The sequence below is a fragment of the Schistocerca nitens genome, chromosome 2 (assembly GCF_023898315.1).
Source record: "Schistocerca nitens isolate TAMUIC-IGC-003100 chromosome 2, iqSchNite1.1, whole genome shotgun sequence".
Lineage (NCBI taxonomy): Eukaryota > Metazoa > Arthropoda > Insecta > Orthoptera > Acrididae > Schistocerca > Schistocerca nitens.
In genome coordinates, this window is record NC_064615.1 from 759,124,878 (window position 1) to 759,145,479 (window position 20,602).

Below are 20,602 nucleotides of genomic sequence, written 5' to 3' on the forward strand. Positions count from 1 at the left end.
ACAGATTACCAAATATTCATGTAAAAAGAAAGAAAAAAAGAAGAAAAATAAAAACCACAGAATATGAGAGAAATAGGTAACAAGAGAAAACAATTAGTAATTTATATTTTCTGATGCATTCAGATGAAGTCCACTTAGCATTAACAAAGTATATTTTAACAAAAACTCTCTCTGACCACATATCAGATTTTTGGACACACAGCACAGAAAAAAATACATTTTCTGGATCTCCAATATAGAATGGGTTACACAAATGCAAATGTTGCAATAGAGTCTCAAAATGAAAGACACAGGTAGCAACACTAATTGCACGTCATAATAGTAGCAACTGACAGATCTGTTTCAAAGTGGTTGGGACACTTTGTACTTGTATGTTTATGACAACTTATTTAGTATGTTGTTGGACTCACACTCTGTAAAGCACTTGGATTTCAACAAATTTTGGTTTTATCCTGGCAACACAGAACCCAAGTATTAGAAAAACTATTCAGTGACATTTCACTACCTGTTCATTTTTGTTACATCTAAAATACAAAAATGTCTGAACATCCAAAGATTATTATTATTATTATTATTATTATTATTATTATTAATTGTGCCTGAAGGCCATACACCAAACTCTAAGTGTTTTGGAATTTTACAAAGTATGGTTACACTTATCTAAAAATTTCATAATCAGTTTTAAATTTTTATATGTGCAGTCTATCGTCAACCATTACTAACTACTAAAGTAACTCTTCTTCATAAAAAATATATATATTCCACTAAGAAGAGTTACTGCAGTAGTTGGTAATGACTGATGAGATGTGATTAACTTTTATATAAAATTGATTTGCTGGTTTTCATATCATTTACATTTGAAAAAAATGTGATTGATATCCCCTGCTGTTATTTCATCACATGAGAAGTAAGGATTATTTTGAACGTCGATTCATTGAAGATGACTAGGGAATGATCCACAATTACATCACATGCAAATTAGAACTTATACCTTTTTCATTTTCTTTAATTGTGTGAAACCAGGGCTTTGAGGAAATGTTTCATTGTATTTGTCCAGAATGTTTCCCCTTAATGGATACAGATGATTGATATTCATCTTAAAATTAATGCCTTGCTCTTCTATATAGTGTAGGTATCATATCTGATGTTGGTAATAAGATGTTTTTAAAAATACTGTTTTGAACAGCAGTTTTTGATTAAGTCATTGACCAGTTCATTATATTTAATGTTAGTGTATCCTTTGATTCTCATACATTTCTTCCTCTTCCTGAAATTTTTGTTGCCTTCGGAACCTATCATGAAGTCCACTACTTTTCTTGAGAACAGCAGTCATCTGTGTATCTTGGAATATGTTTCTACAATCTGTCAAAACAAAATGTTTCTCACTGGGAGGTTCTGCAATTAATTTAAAGCTGCAAGTATAGCTGGGAAGCAAATGCAGTTCTGCTGTGTCATCAGAAGAAGACACAGCCAGGGCAAGACCACCACAGGCACAAAGATTCGAGGTAGTGCCAGTCCCATAGAGACTCACCACTTGCGCAAGTTCCATCAGCGGCACTGAGGGTGAAGATATCGACTTCGCCTTGGCAATTGCCAGCTGAGTACAATCTGCCAATGACAGAACAACAACAGACAGAAGCCTACTTGGATGACAGAAGAGCAGGTCCCACCCATTTGATTATAGATTATCATCCAGGGCTGACTTAGTCAGGGAACATCGCTTAGTGAACTCTTAGAAGTGAACAGACAGTTGTTGTAAATTGCAATTGCTATGTACTGTGATGTTTACCTATGATTATTTGCACTTAGCTATTGATGGGCCTTTTTTTGTGTTATATTACAAGCAGTGTTACAGACTTCACATTTCAACTAGTCACAAAGATAAGTAAACCTTTTAACTAATTTATGTGACATTGTTACTAATTTGTTGGAGTGTTGTAGAACTTTAGTTCTCTTATCCTGTTACCTGACCTGATGGCATTGCTGCATAACAGCAGCAGGGAGAAATTGTTTTAGTGGTGCACTGCACCAGAAGCCATTTCATGAACTCACAAACTTGGCCCCCACAACAAAAGCGATGAGGCCTTTACAAAACTGGAGATGAGAGTTTACAAAAAGTTCCTTGTAGCCTGTGCTTGGCCATAGGAATAGGCAATTAGTATAAATCTCGACATATTTTGGGAAATTATCAGCCATGCAGCTGCAACAGTACACCTATTTGTTTTGGTTGAGAAGTAGAAAACATCTACTACATTATACTGATAATCTCAATTAGGATACGTTGGCATTCTTCAGAGATTAGGTAAAATGTCCTTCAAATCTATGAAGCTTATACATGATTTTGATTTTAGGGAAGTGTTTAGTCTCTATCTATTCATTTTTTCTTGAAACAATCAGTCAAGATTCTGTAGCACAGCATGGTCAATTGAAGAATGTCTGTTTAGGAGGAATACCGGTATATCCATAATTAATTTCTGCTTTGAGGCATTCAGCATTTCTGCAGCTTCCACTAAAAATGTCTTTTTTTTCATAGAATTCCTAGCTCATCAGCAAGTCCTAACACATTTAACTGTAATTTTCCTACTTTCAAAACTGATTTCCTGTTGCCTCTGCAAAACAATGTGCTTCCAATGTCAATTTTAGATCTTATTAGACCCCTGTATTTTAGCAGTAGAATATTATGATCTGCTCCCCTATGATACTGTTGTAACTGAGCATGATGTGCTGAAATAAGGCTGGATCTTAACTAAGAGATAGGCAATCTACCACACACATTATATGTGTGAGTCCATTATTGTTCCTATAAATTTAGTTTGACTCTTCACTGGGTACATTTGGTAATTTAATCTCATGCATGTTAATCCCAGTGGAATCCTTCATCTGCAAAAGTTGACAACAGGAAGCCTTTAGAGACCAACCAATTTTCTCTCTTCATTTCTTCAAGTCAGCTACCAGAAATATACATACAAGTATCATAAGGATATTGAAGTACTTGAAAAGCTCTTGGAAGCTTGGTTCACATGTCCATTGCATAAATATTAAACAGAACTGGACTCAATAATGATCCCTGTGGAAGGTCAACAGTGACATATTTGGCCTACAGTTTTATTTTTTAGGCATAAGAGGACAGTCCTTCCAAAGAAAAATTTGCTTCTACCATAAACAAAACTGTAGGGCAGTCCAGTCTCTATCATTCTTTTCCATGATAAGGGAATGACAACTGCATCATACGACCCTTCAATATTCACGAACATGGACATAACACATTGTCTTTTTCTTAAATGCTCTTTGTATGTCCAAAGTGAGTTATGTCAAACTAACTAAAGTAAAGTGATGTATTCAAAAACTGTTTTGATAGACTAGCAGTATATTATTAGTTTCTAGACATCATTCAAGACAATTTTTAATTACTGTATTTGTTCCAAAGTTTTCACAATGCATCAGGTCTGTAATAGTCAGCAGATACTGGATCCATTCTTTATTTCAGAACTGGTATAATATCCTTTCTTCCAGGAGTACTAGTCCCACAGGATATGCAGAAGAACTTCTGTGATGTTTGAAAGGTTGAAGATTAGGTACTGCCAGATGTAAGGGTGTGAAAATCTCAGTCTAGCACATAGATTTAATCTGTCACAGAATTTCAAATCAGCATACTGTCTGCTGCAGAGTGAAAATTCATGCTGGAAACAATCTCTTAGGCTTTGGAAAAGCCGTGTCTCTGCAATAGTCTTTCCTTTAGGAATGCTAATGCCAAAGGGTAATTTGTGAAGTTTGGAAGCTAGGATATTATGATGTATTGATGGAAGTCCAAGGACATGATATCAGGTCATGAGTCATGTCTAGATAGCTAAATCAGCAGAGCATTTGTCCACAAAAGGTAAAGATCCCAGGTTCAAGTCCCTGTCTGACACACAGTTTTAATTTGCCAGGGAGTTTGAAATCACTGCAGACTCCAGTGAAGAGTTGAATTTATTCTGGGAACAATTCCTTAGGCTGTCACTAAGCACTGTCTCTGTAATTTCATTTCTTCCAGGAGTGCTAATCCCACGAGGAATGCAAGAGAACTTCTGGGAAGTAGGGCAAAGGTCCTAGGTCTGACTCCTGACCTTGTACACAATTTTAATCTGCCATGAAATATCAACTCAGTGCACACTCCACTACAAAGTGATATTTCATTCTGACATTGATCCTTTTGTTTTTCTTTTACATCACATGTGTTGGCAAGCTGTATAATTTACAATTTTTATCTCAATCCAAATTTATGGTGTTGAGAAAACTAATAAATCGTTAAAGAGTCAAAACATGTATCTGCTTCCAATTCTATACTTTCTCAACCATTGTCAAGTGCATGGCATTATGCTAATTATTAGGGGTTCTTGCCATTCCATTCTTCATGATTAGTTAAAGGACTCTGTACATGCTGTAATTAATCTAATCTTGTCTTTTGCAGTCTAGATAATAGTAAACTGATCTCAAAAAATGAGTAAACTTCGGTATTATGCACAGAAGGTGAAAAATGATTTAACAACAAACAATAAGCTTCAAACATCACAAAAGACTTTTAAAAATTACTGAATTAACAATAGAAAATGAACAAAACTTACCAGAAAGTGCAAATTCTTCTGGTACAGGAACAGCAAGTAACATTCCTGAATTGAGTTGTGCCTGCAATAGACTATGAAGCATACGGGCAGCTTCTTCTGTTGTTTCAACATTATATGGTGAAGAAAACCCACTGCTGGCTGAGTAAAATGCTGGAAAATCCTTATTCTTGCCGTAAGTAACAACAGTTACTCCTTGTGTTTCCTAAAAAGGAAAGATAAGACAAAAGTCGCTGCAATGTAATAATATATGCCCTATAAAACTCAGTCGAGTGGCAGACAACAAGGCAAGGGGATGTGCCTGTTATGGTAGAGGTAGCAGCAGCAGCAGTACTTATCTGATACATAGCACTTTGGTTTAGTTTGTGCTTTTTACATATGTCTGTGATGAAGTGATCTGTACCTGTGTCTTTTACAATGCAGATTAGGGTTTAGAAAATTATTGTAAGCTTTTGTTTTTTCATAAATCTTAGTGCATATCCTTGTGTGAGGCAGCTATCCTGTGTAATTTTCCACTGCCATAAGTGCAATTTCACATCACTGTGTATAAACCCCTTGTTAGTACACAGTGTATAGTTTAGACCAGTGCACTGAAGTTTGTATACTCATTTCCTGTAGCATCATATTCAGGACTGATCACGGTCCACTGATTTGGAGCAGAGTGGAAAGTCTAACAACTCTGTGATGCTACCAAATAAAAATTTCTTGACCTCCACTATTGGGTGCAGAGCTGTATGGTTCCCCTTAATATGTCAATCAGGCTCTACATGCAGGAAGCTGCTAATAGGGTAGTACAATATGTGGTGCGCATATGATGGTTTTTATGTTAGTTACCCCCACCCCTTGATATCAGAGACAAACTGAATGCCAAAACTGAAGGTTACATTGGTCACAGCATTCTCAGAGAATGCTCATTCTCATAGATCAGTTGTAGGAAAGGTTAATATGAGTATTCACAGAAAGGTCCCAGAATTAGTATCGGTTATTAAGCATTGTTATGCCCAGATAGTATTAGGAACAGAAAGTTGGTTGAAATCATAAGTGAATAGCAATGAAATCCTAATTTCAGATTGGAATATTTATCATAAGGATAGGTTGGATAGATTAGCCACCAATGGTGGTGATGTATATATTGCACTAAGGAATTTGATAATATCTAGGGAGATTATCACAGATCTCGGATATGAATTAACCTGGGTGAAGCCGAACATCAAAAGTCAGTCAAAAATGGCAATAGGATTCTTTTATAGATGACCTGGGTCAGAAGATGTAATGCTAGAGCACTTCAGAGAGAACTTACACATTATATTTAATAATTTTCCCGATCATTCTGTTGTAATGGGGAGTTACTTCAACTTGCCAGGTATAGTTTGGGTGAGCCATGCTATCAAAACTGGTGCCAGGGAAAGGGATTCATGTGAGAGACAGTTACAGAATGAACACATGAAGGTTATGTCTTGGATGTCCTAGCAACAAACAGACCTGAACTTTTTGAATCATTTATCATAGAGAAGATACCAGTGATCATAAGAATATGATAACAATTATGGCCATGGGTTTTATGAGGAGTGTTAAGAAAGGAAAGAAAATATTTTTGCTTTGCAAGACTGACAGTATACAAATTGCAGAGTATCTGGGTATTCATTATCGAATATTCAGTGATGAGAATGACGATATGGAGCACAAATGGAAAAAATTAAGAAGCACTGTTCAATGTGCCTTACACAAACATGCTCGAGCAAGATCTTAAGGGATGGGAAACACCCACCAGGGTTTAATAGCCATGTTAGAAAAGTGCTACATAAACAGAGATAGGTTCATCTCAGATTCAAGAGAGATCAAATAAAAGCTGAAGAGAACAAAAATGAGAGAAGCATTCAATGAATTTTAAAGTAAAATTCTGTCAAACAATAAAAAGCCTAAGAAATTTAGGTTTTATATAAAATCAGTAAGTGGTTTGATATCTATTCATTCACTCAGTGAGCATACTGGCATCAAAACAGAAGATAAAAGAGAGAAGGACAAAATACTGAATTTGGTCTTCCAAAATTGTTTCACAGCAGAAGATTGTGACACAGTCTCTTCTGTCAATCACTGTAGGAACTTTGAAATGGAAAATACTGAGATAACTGATTACGGGATAGAAAAGCAACTGCAATTGCTTGGTGGTGGAAAGGCATCAGGACCAGATGAGATATCTGTAAAATTCTACAAAGATTATACAAAAGAACTTCCACTCCTTCTAGCAGCAGTTTATCACATACTGCTGGAGCAATGAAGGGTACCTAGCAACTGGGAGAAAGTGCACGTCATATCCATTTTCAAGAAGGGCTGTACGATAGATGTGCATAACCACAGATCTATATCCTCAACATCAATCTGCTGTAGAATTATGGAACATGTTTTATGCTCAATAATTATGACATTTATGGATAATGAAAATCTCCTCTATAGAAATCAACATCGATTTTGCAAACAGAGATCTTGCAAAACTCAGCTTACTGTGTTCTTCCATTAGATCCATAGCGCTGTAGACAATGTGCTCATGTTGATGTCATATTACTTGACTTCAGGAAGACATTTGACACCATCCCACACTGGTGTTTAGTGAAAACAATATAAACTTATCAAGTATTGGACCATATCTGTGACTGGATTCAAGACTCCCTTATAGATAGAACTCAACATGTCACTCTTAAGGAAACAAAATCAACAGATGTGAAGATAACTGCAGGAGTTCTCCACAGAAGTGTGATGGGACTGTTACTGTTTACAATGTATATAAATGATGTGGTAGAAAGTGTTGGATGCCCTGTTCACAGATGATGCAGTTGTATATAACAAAAGTAGCAAAGCCAGAAGACCGCATCAATTAGCAAAATGAGCTGCAGAGCATTGACAAATGGTGCAGGCTCTGGCAGTTGACACTGAATATGAATAAATGTAACATACTGTGCATACATAGGAAAAGAACTCCACTACTATACAACACTATTGACGACAAACTGCTTTAAACAGTAGCCACAATAACATATCTGGGTTTAATTATCTAGAGTGTCCTTAATTGGAATGACCACATAAAACAAATAGTAGGAAAAGCAGTTGTCAGAATAAGATTAATTAGATTAGATTAGATTTACTTTCATTCCAATTGATTCGTAGTGAGGAGGTCCTCCAGAATGTGGAAAATGTCAGAAAAACAACAATACATGACAAATATTTACAACTAAAACAAATAAGCTAATGTCCCATTCCACAGGTGGAATGATCATCATTTTTTAATGAACACTATATGAAAGAGTAATTTTACACATACTAATGCACTGAATTTAAAATAAAAAAGTTTTTTATTTATTTATAAGGTAATAAACATGTAATACAACTACTATAATACTTATTTACAATGAACACATTACTGCACTGAAATGGTGCAGAAGTTAGATTGTACTTACACACACACATACACACACACACACACACATATTTACAATGAACACATTACTGCACTAAAATTGTGCAGAAGCTATATTGTACTTATATATGTATACACAAATCAGTTGGTTTTACTAAGAAATTCATCAATGGAGTAGAAGGAGTTGGCCACCAATAAATCCTTTGGGCTTCTCTTAAAGTGAATTTCATTGGTTGTTAAGCTTTTTATGGTTGCTGGCAAGTTATTGAAAATGTGTGTTCCTGAATAATGCACACCTTTTTGTACAAGACTAAGTGACTTTAAATCCTTGTGAAGATTATTCTTCTTTCTAGTATTGATTCCATGAATTGAGCTGTTGGTTTGAAAAAGTGATATTTTTTAATGACAAATATCATTAAGGAATAAATATATTGGGAACCAGTAGTTAGTATTCGTAGTTCCCTAAACAGGCTTCTGCAGGATGTTTTTGTGTTCACACCACATATAACTCTAACTGCACATTTTTGTGCCTGGAAAACTTTAGCTTGGCTTGATGAATTACCCAAAAAAATAATCCCATATGACATTATGGAATGAAAGTAAACTTAGTATGCCAGATTTTTCATTTTTATATCCCCTATGTCTGACAAAATTCGCATTGCAAACAGAGATTTGTTAGGACGCTTCAGCAGTTCTGTGGTGTGCTCCTCCCAGTTGAATTTATTATCAAGCTGTAATCCCAAGAATTTAACACTGTCCACTTCTTCCATCTTGTTGTCATCGTATGTTAGACATATACTCGTGGGATACCCCTTACAAGTTCTGAACTGCATGTAGTGTGTTTTTTCAAAGTTTAGTGACAAGAAATTGGCTAGGAACCACTGATTAATGTCCACAAATATTTTATTAGCTCATCTTTCTAAGACTACACTTGATTTGCTATTTATTCCAATGTTTGTATCATCGACAAACAAAACGAACTTGGCGTCTGTTAATGTTACTGATGAAAGGTCATTGATATACACAAGAAAAAGTAAGGGCCCCAAAATGGAACCTTGTGGGACCCCACATGTAAATAGTTCTCAGTTGGATGATGCCTGATAGCTTGATACACGTGTCTTTCCTAATAACACCCTTTGTTTCCTGCCAGAGCTATAAGATTTGAACCATTTTGCAGCATTTCCAGTTACACTATAATATTCTAATTTACTAAAAAGGATATTGTGATTTACACAGTCAAATGCCTTTGACAGATCACAAAATATACCAGTTGCTTGCAATTTTTTGTCTAATGAATTAGGCACATTTTCACTGTAAGTGTAGATAGCCTTCTCAATATCAGAATCTTTTAGAAATCCAAACTGTGACTTTGACAGTATGTTATTTAAGATAAGATGGTTATAAAGCCGACTGTACATTACTTTTTCTAAAATTTTTGAGAATGCTGGCAACAGTGAAATTGGAAGGAAATTTGATGCTATTTCTTTATCTCCCTTCTTAAACAGTGGCTTAACTTCAGCATATTTCAACCATTCAGGAAATATTCCACTGATAAATGACTGGTTACACAGGTAGCTTAATATGTTACTTAGCTCAGAATCACATTCTTTAATTAACTTTGTTGATATTTCATCATACCCACTAGATGTTTTTGATTTTAAAGATTTTATGATGGACATTACTTCTGTTGGGGTAGTGAGGGTCAAATTCATATTATGGAGGTTACTTGAAATGTCTGGTCTGAGGTATTCCATAGCAGCATCTACTGAACCTGACAACCCCATCTTTTCAGTAACAGTTATAAAATATTTGTTAAAAAGTTTTGCAACACTATACACATCTGTCACCAATGTATCATTTACTCTTAATGCTATTTGTTCCTCTTCATGTCTGGTTCTACCGGTCTCCTCCTTCACTATATCCCATATTGTCTTTATTTTGTTATCTGATATGACTATCTTTTCCTTGTAATATATTTGCTTTGACATCCGTATTACAGTCTTTAATATTTTGCAGTATTTCTTGTAATGTGCTATAGCATCAACATCGGAACTGTTTCGGATTGACAGATACAGTTTTCTTTTTGTTTTACAAGATACCCCTATTCCTTGAGTGATCCATGGCTTCTTTGTAGACTTTGCTCTAACCTTGGTAAGTTTTGGGTGAAAACAGTGTTCGAATAAGGTAAGCACTTTATTAGCAAAAGTGTTATATTTTTCATTCATGCCATGAGCACTGTAAACATCAGTCCAGTGAATGTCTCTGAGGAGTGTCCTAAAATAATCAATTTTTGGCTTATGATTACCCTCTTGAGCTCAGATTTAAAAGATTTTATATACTGTTCAGTATTAACATTTAACAGAAGGAACTGCATGTCATGGTCTGAAAGACCATTGACTATTGGTTTTGTAATATAATTTTGTTCATTGGACTTTTCTATAAAGATATTATCAATGGCTGTTTGTCAGCAAGTGACTACCCTAGTGAGGAACTTTACAGTGGGAATTAAGTTGAATGATAGTGTTACTAACTCAAATAAGTTCTTATTGGGAGAGTCTTTAAGGAAATCTACATTGAAATCACCAGCAACCACTATTTCTTTGTTTTTGGTTGTTAAATTGGCCAGTACAGCTTCAAGGTGGTTTACAAACAGATTAAAGTTACCTGCAGGTGCTCAATATACACTTAATATTATGAAGGATTTTTTTGTGAAATTCTACTTCCGTTGCCAATGCTTCCATATGCTGTTCTAGGCAAAATTTATGAATGTCTATGTTCTTACATTTATGACAGTTCCTGATGAATGTGGCAACTCCTCCTTTCTCCATTTCTGATCTACAAAAGTGAGATGCTAACCTAAACCCTGTAACACTTAAATACGAAATATCTTACAGAAATTAAATTCATCCACATAGGAAGGACTTTATAAAGTATTTGTTTGACCAGTTCTTGAGTATTGTTTATCAAAATGGCATCTTTATCAGGTAGGACTGATAGAAGAGACAGAGAAGATCCAATGAAGAGTGGTGGATTTCATCATGGGATCATTTAGTCAATGTGAGAACATTACTGAGATTCTCAACAAACTCCATTTGCAGATGTTACAAGACAGGTGCGGTGCATCACTGAGTGGTTTACAATCGAAATTTCAAGAGAGCACTTTCCAGATAAAGTCAGACAATGTATTACTTCCTTTCACATATATCTCACGTAATGACCTTGCTGGGAAAATTTGGGAAATTAGAGCCAATACAGAGGCTTAACGACAATCATTCTTCCCGCACACCATTCACAAGCAGAACAAAGTAGGGGGCTCAATTAGTGGTACAAGAAATGCCTCCATCACACACCATTAGTGTGCTTCAAGCGTATGATATAGATTTATGATAATGATAATGATGATGATGATGATGATGATGATGATATTTGGTCTGTGAGGTGCTCAACTGAGTGGTTATCAGTGTCGGTACCAATTCCCAATATTTACGCGGTCCATTTCATCACTTTCAAGAATGATGGTGAAATAATGAGGACAACACAAACACCCAGTCCCCAGGTGCAGAAAATCTCTGACCCGGCCAGGAATCAAACCCAGGACTCCTTGATCCAGAGGCAGCAATGCTAGCTACTAGACCAAGAGCTGCAGATGGTGCAGGTGTAGATGAATTAGTTAAGTTGGGTTGGGTTTGGTTGTTTGGGGGAGGAGACCAGACAGCAAGGTCATCGGTCTCATTGGATTAGGGAAGGACTGGGAAGGAAGTCGGCCGTGCCTTTTCAATTGAACCATCCCAGCATTTGCCTGGAGCAATTTAGGGAAATCACAGAAAACCTAAATCAGGATGGCCAGACATTGTTATTAAATGAATGCCACACAAGTGAAAACCAGTGTTTACTATTAATTGTGACTGAATACACCATTAAGGAACAGAAATGGTGATTTCCTTGCCCCATTTTGAGCATCTAAAATGATGCAGAAATTGCCAATGTATCTCAATTTTCATTAATTAGATAATATCTATCTTGATATAACATATAGTACCTGAACATATTTTCCACAATGTTCAGTATTAGAATGGATTAAAAGCTGCATAAATTATGGAGTTTTGCTTAATAATTCAAGAGTTTTGACAAATGCACAAGCACACACAATCTTCAGAGTGCATTACAGTATAGTTTAGCCAAATACAACTCACTTCTTACATCCGAAAATTCTTTGTCATGCTCTGATACTGGAAAGTCTAAAATAATGGGTGTGTGTGAAGATGTCGTTGAAAAGTTCAGAAACATTTAAATGTTATAGTGCATCATTTTTTAGGCATGCATCTGGAATATTTTAAATTCATGTTCTCGTATTTCAGTTGACAACCTTTCAAACATTCTCAATGCGAGCAGCTAGCAAGTTTTTGATTCGTTTTATGCATTATGGCATACACTCACATGCATAAAGAACAACATTGTTAGTATGAAAAGAGCATCAGTCACACAATAAACTTGATCTATCTAAGGATAAAACAAATTAAGTGCAGAATCAGTGAACCCACAGTGCTTACAAAGGGTGTTATTGATATTATGGATGGCATGAAGACCTAGAATATTTCCTTTGTGAGTACAGATGTGAAATGAGGGTTTTCATGATTTGTCAAGCTGACAACCCCCATCTCAGTTGAGCAGACTGTCTGCTAACTGTATTCCCACAGCTTCCTTGACCATTGAATCTCAGTAGGTTGGGGTTGTGGCCAATGTCTTAACTTTCTCATAATCCATGGAATGGCCATTAGAAACACAATGTTCAGGCACTGCTGATTTATTAGGCTTAAGAAGGAAGGTGTATTACTGGTGTTCAATGCAATATTATTTTATAGTGCATATTGTCTGTCCCATATACCTTTTACCACATTCACAAAGAATTTCATACACACCCATCTTTCATAAAACGCTGATACAATAGCTCCCTTCTTAGCACTCATATACAACCGCTCGCTCACCGATAGATCTGTACCTACAGATTGGAAAATTGCGCAGGTCGCACCAGTGTTTAAAAAGGGTAGTAGGAGTAATCCATCTAACTACAGACGTATATCATTGACGTCGGTTTGCAGTAGGGTTTTGGAGCATATACTGTATTCAAACATTATGAATCACCTCGAAGGGAACGATCTATTGATACGTAATCAGCATGGTTTCAGAACACATTGTTCTTGCGCAACGCAGCTAGCTCTTTATTCGCACGAAGTAATGGCTGCTATCGACAGGGGATCTCAAGTTGATTCCATATTTCTAGATTTCCGGAAAGCTTTTGACACCATTCCTCACAAGCGACTTCCAATCAAGCTGCGGGCCTATGGGGTATCGTCTCAGTTGTGCGACTGGATTCGTGATTTCCTGTCAGGAAGGTCGCAGTTCGTAGTAATAGATGGCAAATCATCGAGTAAAACTGAAGTGATATCAGGTGTTCCCCAGGGAAGTGTCCTTGGACCTCTGCTGTTCCTGATCTATATAAATGACCTGGGTGACAATCTGAGCAGTTCTCTTAGGTTGTTCGCAGATGATGCTGTAATTTACCATCTAGAAAGGTCATCCGAAGACCAGTATCAGTTGCAAAGCAATTTAGAATAGATTGCAGTATGGTGTGGCAGGTGGCAGTTGACGCTAAATAACGAAAAGTGTAAGGTGATCCACATGAGTTCCAAAAGAAATCCGTTGGAATTCGATTACTCGATAAATAGTACAATTCTCAAGGCTGTCAATTCAACTAAGTACCTGGGTGTTAAAATTACGAACAACTTCAGTTGGAAAGACCACATAGATAATATTGTGGGGAAGGCGAGCCAAAGGTTGTGTTTCATTGGCAGGACACTTAGAAGATGCAACAAGTCCACTAAAGAGACAGCTTACACTACACTCGTTCGTCCTCTGTTAGAATATTGCTGTGTGGTGTGGGATCCTTACCAGCTGGGATTGACGGAGGACATTGAAAGGGTGCAAAAAAGGGCAGCTCGTTTTGTATTATCACGTAGTAGGGGAGAGAGTGTGGCAGATGTGATACGCGAATTGGGATGGAAGTCATTACAGCAAAGACATTTTTCGGCGCGGCGAGATCTTTTTCGAAATTTCAGTCACCAACTTTCTCTTCCGAATGCGAAAATATTTTGTTGAGCCCAACCTACATAGGTAGGAATGATAATCAAAATAAAATAAGAGAAATCAGAGCTTGAACAGAAAGGTTTAGGTGTTCGTTTTTCCCGCGCGCTGTTCGTGATTGAAATGGTAGAGAGATAGTATGATTGTGGTTCGACGAACCCTCTGCCAAGCACTTAAATGTGAATTGCAGAGTAGTCATGTAGATGTAGATGTAAAAAAGCAGATGATCCTTCACTGATCACAAAAGAGCTGCTGTCTTGGCTGATGGAAGGAAGATCATATCCACCTTATGCTTCTTCAAAATTTGCAAGAATAATGAAAGAGCATAAAGTTAATACAGTTATCAAGGAAGGTGGGGAAATACAATGGGCAGACGACCTGCTCTACCAAGACAATAGTGTCCAGTTGAACAAACTATGGAAATCCCTTACTTCACATCTGTGATTTCAAGGGAAATATTCTAAGTCTTCATGCCATCCATAATTATCAACAAAATACTTTGTAAGCACTATGGATTTTCAGATTCTGCACTTGCTTTGTATTTCTCTTAGAAGCATCAAGTTTAATCTATGACCAACACTCTTGTCATACCAACAGTGTTATCTCTAGTGCATTCACATCTGCTCCAAAGTGTGTAGAGTGAATTAAAAACTGCAAGTGGTTCACCGTGAGAATAGCTGAAAGGTTGTCAACCAACATATTCAAACATGAATTAAAAATATCCCAGATGCATGCCCAAAAAATGATAGAATATTCAATCCACCAATAAAACTTCAAGAAACCCATTTTTAATACTGCTTGTGTATTTGTCAATCACTCAATAGCTCCTATACATAGTGTGGTTACCTTTATTCTTTCCATTATTTGATTCTTTGTCATGTTACAATTTACTCAGTATAGAATGCGGATGACTGAATGTATGCATGCATAGAAGAGTGAGGTTAATGAATATACAATAAAGGGATACCAAAGTGTATGCAAAAGTGAACATATAGATATAAATAATGAGAAAATATCATGTTTATCTTTTCTGGTCATCATATTAAACAATTAAAAAGCCACGGAATTTACAAAAAAAGAGTATCTAATGAAGTAATTTCCAAAGGTCTATTTGGTTTTAATGAGAATAGTTTCTCTATTCCCATAGATACTCTTCATTCTAGTTCACCATATTATAGTGTCATTAAATTGCCCAATAAGCATTAATTAATCATTTTTAAATTTATTTTACACAGTTAAGAATTAATGCAAGGGCTACAGTTTAACTGTCTCCTGTCATCCCCAACAACTTTTTGGAGACAAATCCTCCAGAATCATAATCATTACTTCATACCCATTTGCAATAAAATCTCTTTTCTATCAATTTTTGAACTGACTTCCAGGATTATGGTGAGACTCACACAGTACTTTGCAACATATACATCTAAATAACATTAAGAAATGCCAAGTTGCTGGTCTTCTTCATATGGGGTAGAAAAATAGCTTCAAAAATTCTTAACTGTATCTCTATTGGGCTTACCAAATATTCTAATGTTTTCTCAATGTCAAGAATAGATTTCACGCCACTGCATACAATAGCCACTGGACTACGACCAATTTCTATGAGGTCAGCACTCACGTCCATTGTTTCCTCACCACCTCTGTGAACTCCACCAATGCCACCTGAAATATATTGGACAAAATTCATTACTCCTGACAAAGTGTGATTAAATATGATTTTACAGTAAAGAAATTTTAGAACCAGGAATCAGAGGTTCAATAAGGAACTAAATATTTGGTACTTGAGAGGAATATTAAAAAGCTGGAATGGGAAGTAATTCATTTATTTCAAATAAAACAGGTCATTTTAACAACATATATTGTTTGTGACCCCATAATTCCTATAGTTCAGAAAATAAAAAAGTGTTTTCTGTGTTTTATAAACCTTGCTTCTTTTTGTCATTTCTTGAGATCGATGCTTGATTCAGAATAAGACTGCTATGTTTTGATAATGCTAATATCTACCTGTTGCATTTTTTTCTTCTCATGGGACAAGTAACCATGCGTTTAGACTTTCATGAAACTATAAGCACTGTTCAAAAGTATACATAATACAAAATTGCATAAGAGAGCTACATTTGGACACATTTTACTATTTTCATACTTGGTAAAAGGTACTTTACAATGTTAAGCTGATTAGAGTGGTATACTGTTACGACATTTGATTTACGTCCATAAGAAGTGGAGTTCTAATCCCCACCTGCCTATCCAGTTTTATGTAGATTATTTCAAGAGAAAGCCTGTATGGCTCCTTTAAAATAGCCAGGAGTAATTTTTTGCCACATTTATGTGCAATCTTAGTGTGTGCTCTAATGATGTCACTACATAGTATAAAAAATCTTTAAAGAATATAGGAATCACACTCACAGCCACTTACAGACAACGAAGGCTGTGCACATTACATTTGAGCTTTTTGTGTGGAACATCAGAACGAGTAATAATGCTCATATGATTGGTATATGAGGTGCTACCCTAAGGTTCCCCAAATTTGTATCACCCATGCTTACAAACTGTAGTAAACCAAATACAACAAGGAGCAGTGTAATACATGTTCTGTGTGTCAATATACCCTCATAGAATAACACTGAGTATGCCTAGTGGCTTCAACCTAACTAACTAATTAAGTGGACATGTTTACTGTTGGCAGGCAGTTTTCCAATGCTTGTGCTTATGGTTGTGCAATGACTGACCTGACAGAACAGCATTGCTGTATCAAATTCTGTTTTAAACTTGTAAAACAGCCACAGAAATGCACAAAATATTAGTGCAAGAATTTGGTAATGATGTTTTGGGCCAGACACAAACATATGGCTTGGATGAAAGCTTCACAAATGATTGGACATCTGTTGACGATAACCATTAAGGACGACCATCTCCAGAATTACACCTGAATATGTCAGTGCTGTTCAGATTGTGATTGTGAAAGATTATAGGTGGACCATCCACAACATCTGTTAATGTCCTACAGCACCTAAGGGAGAATGCGAGAAGGAAATGTCCAGAGACCTGGCACAGGAATGACTGAATCCTCCACCACAATAAATTGAGACAACATACAGCTATCAATGTGCAGAATTTTTAGCAAAAAAGCAGCACAGCAGTCAATCCCCGCCCATTGTATTTATCCATATTGGCTCCATATGATTTCTTTCTCTTTCACAAGTTGAAATCAAAGTCGAAAGGATGAAGATTTGACTCAGTTGAGAAGGTCCAAAGTAAATTGCAAGTGGTGTTCAACACACTGACTAAAAAAGGCTTTTAGGATTCATTCTGTTAATGAGAGAAGTGCTGGGATTGATGTCTGAGCTCCCAAAGGGACTGCGTAGATAGATAGATAGATATTCAGCAATCAGGCCCTGCAGATCATGTGCTGCTTCCACAAACTGTCTCCATTACTTCCTGTTTTGTGCCCAGTTCCTCCAGGTGCCTTCAATTCCCAGGGCTGCTAGGTCCTTCACCAGGTCGTCCATCCAGTGCTGCCTTGGTCGTCCAATGGGGCGTTTGGTGTTAGGTTTCCCCACTAGTGCCATTTGGCATATGGGCTACATGGCCCACGCATCGTATTCTTTTGCTCTCTTTCTTCTGTAGGATAGTTTATCTTCTGTAGGATAGTTGGTTGTTGCATCAGAAGGTAGATTTCCTTGTTTTTCCTCCTCCTCCATACTCAGTTATCTAAAACTGGTCCCCATATCTTCCTCATAACTCTTCTTTCAAATATTAATAGTTTCCCCTTTCTCACTTAGTCATGCTCCATGTTTCTGAACCATACATTACTGCTGGGCATATCAGTGTGTTGTAGATTTTCATCTTGGTGTTCACTGAGATCGATGTAGAGCCAAGTGTCTCTCTGAGGGAATGCATGCATTTCATTCCCACTGCTATTCTTTCCAAGATGTCCATTTTTATGTTGTTGTCTGTGGTAAACCAAGATCCCAAGTATTTGAACTGGTGTACTCTCTCGAACCTCTTGCCATCTATCTCAAGAAATTCTTCCTGCTTTTGTCTTCTTCCTAATTGCATGAACACTGTTTTGTCTCAATTCACTTTGAGCCTTACCTTCTGTGCATAATTGTCCATTTTCTGGTACATTTCTTTCAACTCATACTTTGATTCACTTAGTAGTACTATGTCATCTGCATATGCAAGACAATTGAAGTTACCGTCCATCTCTACTCCAGCCCACTCCTGTTGCCTACACTCTTTTATTACTTTCTCTAAGATGACATTGAACAGAACACATGAGAGAGCATCCCCTTGTTTGAGGCCTGTCTCAATCTTGAATGTTTCTTATGTGGGTCCTCAGAAATGTACTGCTGCCTTTGACCCTTCCATACAAGCTAGAACCATTCTCACTAGCTTCTCAAGGATTATGAAGTCACGCATTGCATTGTATAGGCTATTCCTGTGGATCCTGTCATATGAACGTTGAAAATCGATGAACAGGCTGTAGATATCTTTATCATATTCCCAGTGTTTTTCAAACAATTGTCTTAGTGTGAAAATGTGATCTATTGTTGATTGGTTTGGTCGAAAGCCAGCTTTGTACTCCTGTATGTTGTTCTCTATTTTCTGAGGATAATGATGGACAGCACATTATATGTTACATTCAACAAGCTGATTCCTCTGTAGGTACCGCATTCCATTTTGCTTCCTTTCTTGTATATTGGGCATATTATAGCCAATTTCCATTCTTTTGGCAGTGTCTCCTTCTCCCTATCAACTGGATCAGTTTATATATCTCTAAGTGTAAGCTCTCACCTCCCTCCTTGATAAATTCTGAAGTTATTCTGTCCTCCCCTTGGAGTTTGTTGTTTCTGAGTCCTTTGATTGTGATCTTCATGTCTTCTTCACTAACTTGTCATTCTTCTTCATCGTTCCTTTCCTCTGTAGTGTTTGCAGGTAATATCTCATCTTGGTCCGGGCGATTCAACAGTTCTGAGAAGTATTCTTTCCATCTTTCTACAATTTTTTCCTTGTCATTTATCAAGTTGCCATTCTCATCTCTTATGAAAAAGTTGGGCTCTGAAATCCACATTTCTGATTTTTTATGTATTGGAAGAATTGCCTTGAGTTCTTGTTTTGGCTCTCTGCCTCAACTTGTTCTGGTAAACTGGTTAGATATATTCTATTCTCTGCTCTTAGGATTCACTTTGTCTCCCTTCTGATGTTGATAAAATGTTCCCTTTTCTGCTCATTCTCCCTGTCAGCTAGCCATTTCTCCCTCGTCTTTCTTCTCTTTTCTGTAGCCTTCTGGCATGTCTCATTGAACCATTTCCTCTTCTTCATTATCTTCTTTCTTCCCAATATATCCTCTGATACATTTAGTACCATGGACTTCATTTCTTTCCTCCTTTCCTCCAAGTTCTCTCTTGGTTCCAGGGTCTCCAGGACCTAAAAACAGTTTTTGATTTCTATAGCATAGTGTTCTTTAATGGCACCTTCTCATAGTTTCTCTCAACATTCAACTTCTTCTTATGCATGTAGGTGAACATGAGTTTAAGCCTGCACACAATGAGGAAGTGGTCTGACGTACAGTCAGCTCCTCTATACGACCTGATGTCCATGACTCTATGACTATAGCACTGGTCCACAAAGATATGACCTATCTGGTTGGTGGTTCTTGCATCTGGTGAACACCATGTTCCCTTATGTATTCTCTTGTGTTCAAGGTAAGTCGAACTTACTCTCAGGTTGTTTGAAATAGCCATGTTGATCATCCTCTGACCATTCTCATTGGTCTCATCATGCAAACTGTGCCTTCCTATAGTTGGTGTGTAGAATTCTTCTTTTCCTGCTTTTCCTTTAAAATCTCCCAACACTATTGTCATATTTCTAGTTGGTGTGCTCTTAATTGTTTGTTATAGTTGGTCATAGAACTCTTCCTTTTCCTCATCTGTTTTATCCTCAGTTGGGGCATGAACATTGATGAATGTGATGTCTGACACTTGGTTTTCACGTACTTGGGATACTTTGGTTGGCAAATAAAAATCTTGTGTGATTGTATTTAGTGTTAGGCTTTTGGGAACTTTTTGGTAGCACTTTGAATTTAAAAATTCTGAATGTGGCAAACACTCTTGCTATCTGAAAGTACATCAATGCATATAGTCAGATCTTTTATCCATGTTGTTGTTGTTATGGTCTTCAGTCCTGAGACTGGTTTGATGCAGCTCTCCATGCTACTCTATCCTGTGCAAGCTTCTTCATCCCCAGTACCTACTGCAACCTACATCCTTCTGAATCAGCTTAGTGTATTCATCTCTTGGTCTTCCCCTACGATTTTTACCCTCCACGCTGCCCTCCAATACTAAATTGGTGATTCCTTGATGCCTCAGAACATGTCCTACCAACCGATCCCTTCTTCTGGTCAAGTTGTGCCACAAACTCCTCTTCTCCCCAATCCTATTCAGTA

The 20,602-nt window shown here is 36.9% G+C and overlaps 1 protein-coding gene across 1 annotated transcript in view; it reads right to left on the minus strand.

The window, feature by feature from the left end:
* The window catches only part of LOC126234606 (pseudouridine-5'-phosphate glycosidase-like), a 191,483-nt gene that overhangs the window by 92,574 nt on the left and 78,307 nt on the right, over positions 1–20,602 (minus strand). The window contains exons 5-6 of the mRNA XM_049943330.1: positions 15,674–15,816; positions 4,605–4,806 (exon numbers count right to left, since the gene is read on the minus strand). Of these exons, the coding sequence (XP_049799287.1) occupies positions 4,605–4,806; positions 15,674–15,816 (345 nt within the window). The remainder of the gene's footprint in view (positions 1–4,604; positions 4,807–15,673; positions 15,817–20,602) is intronic.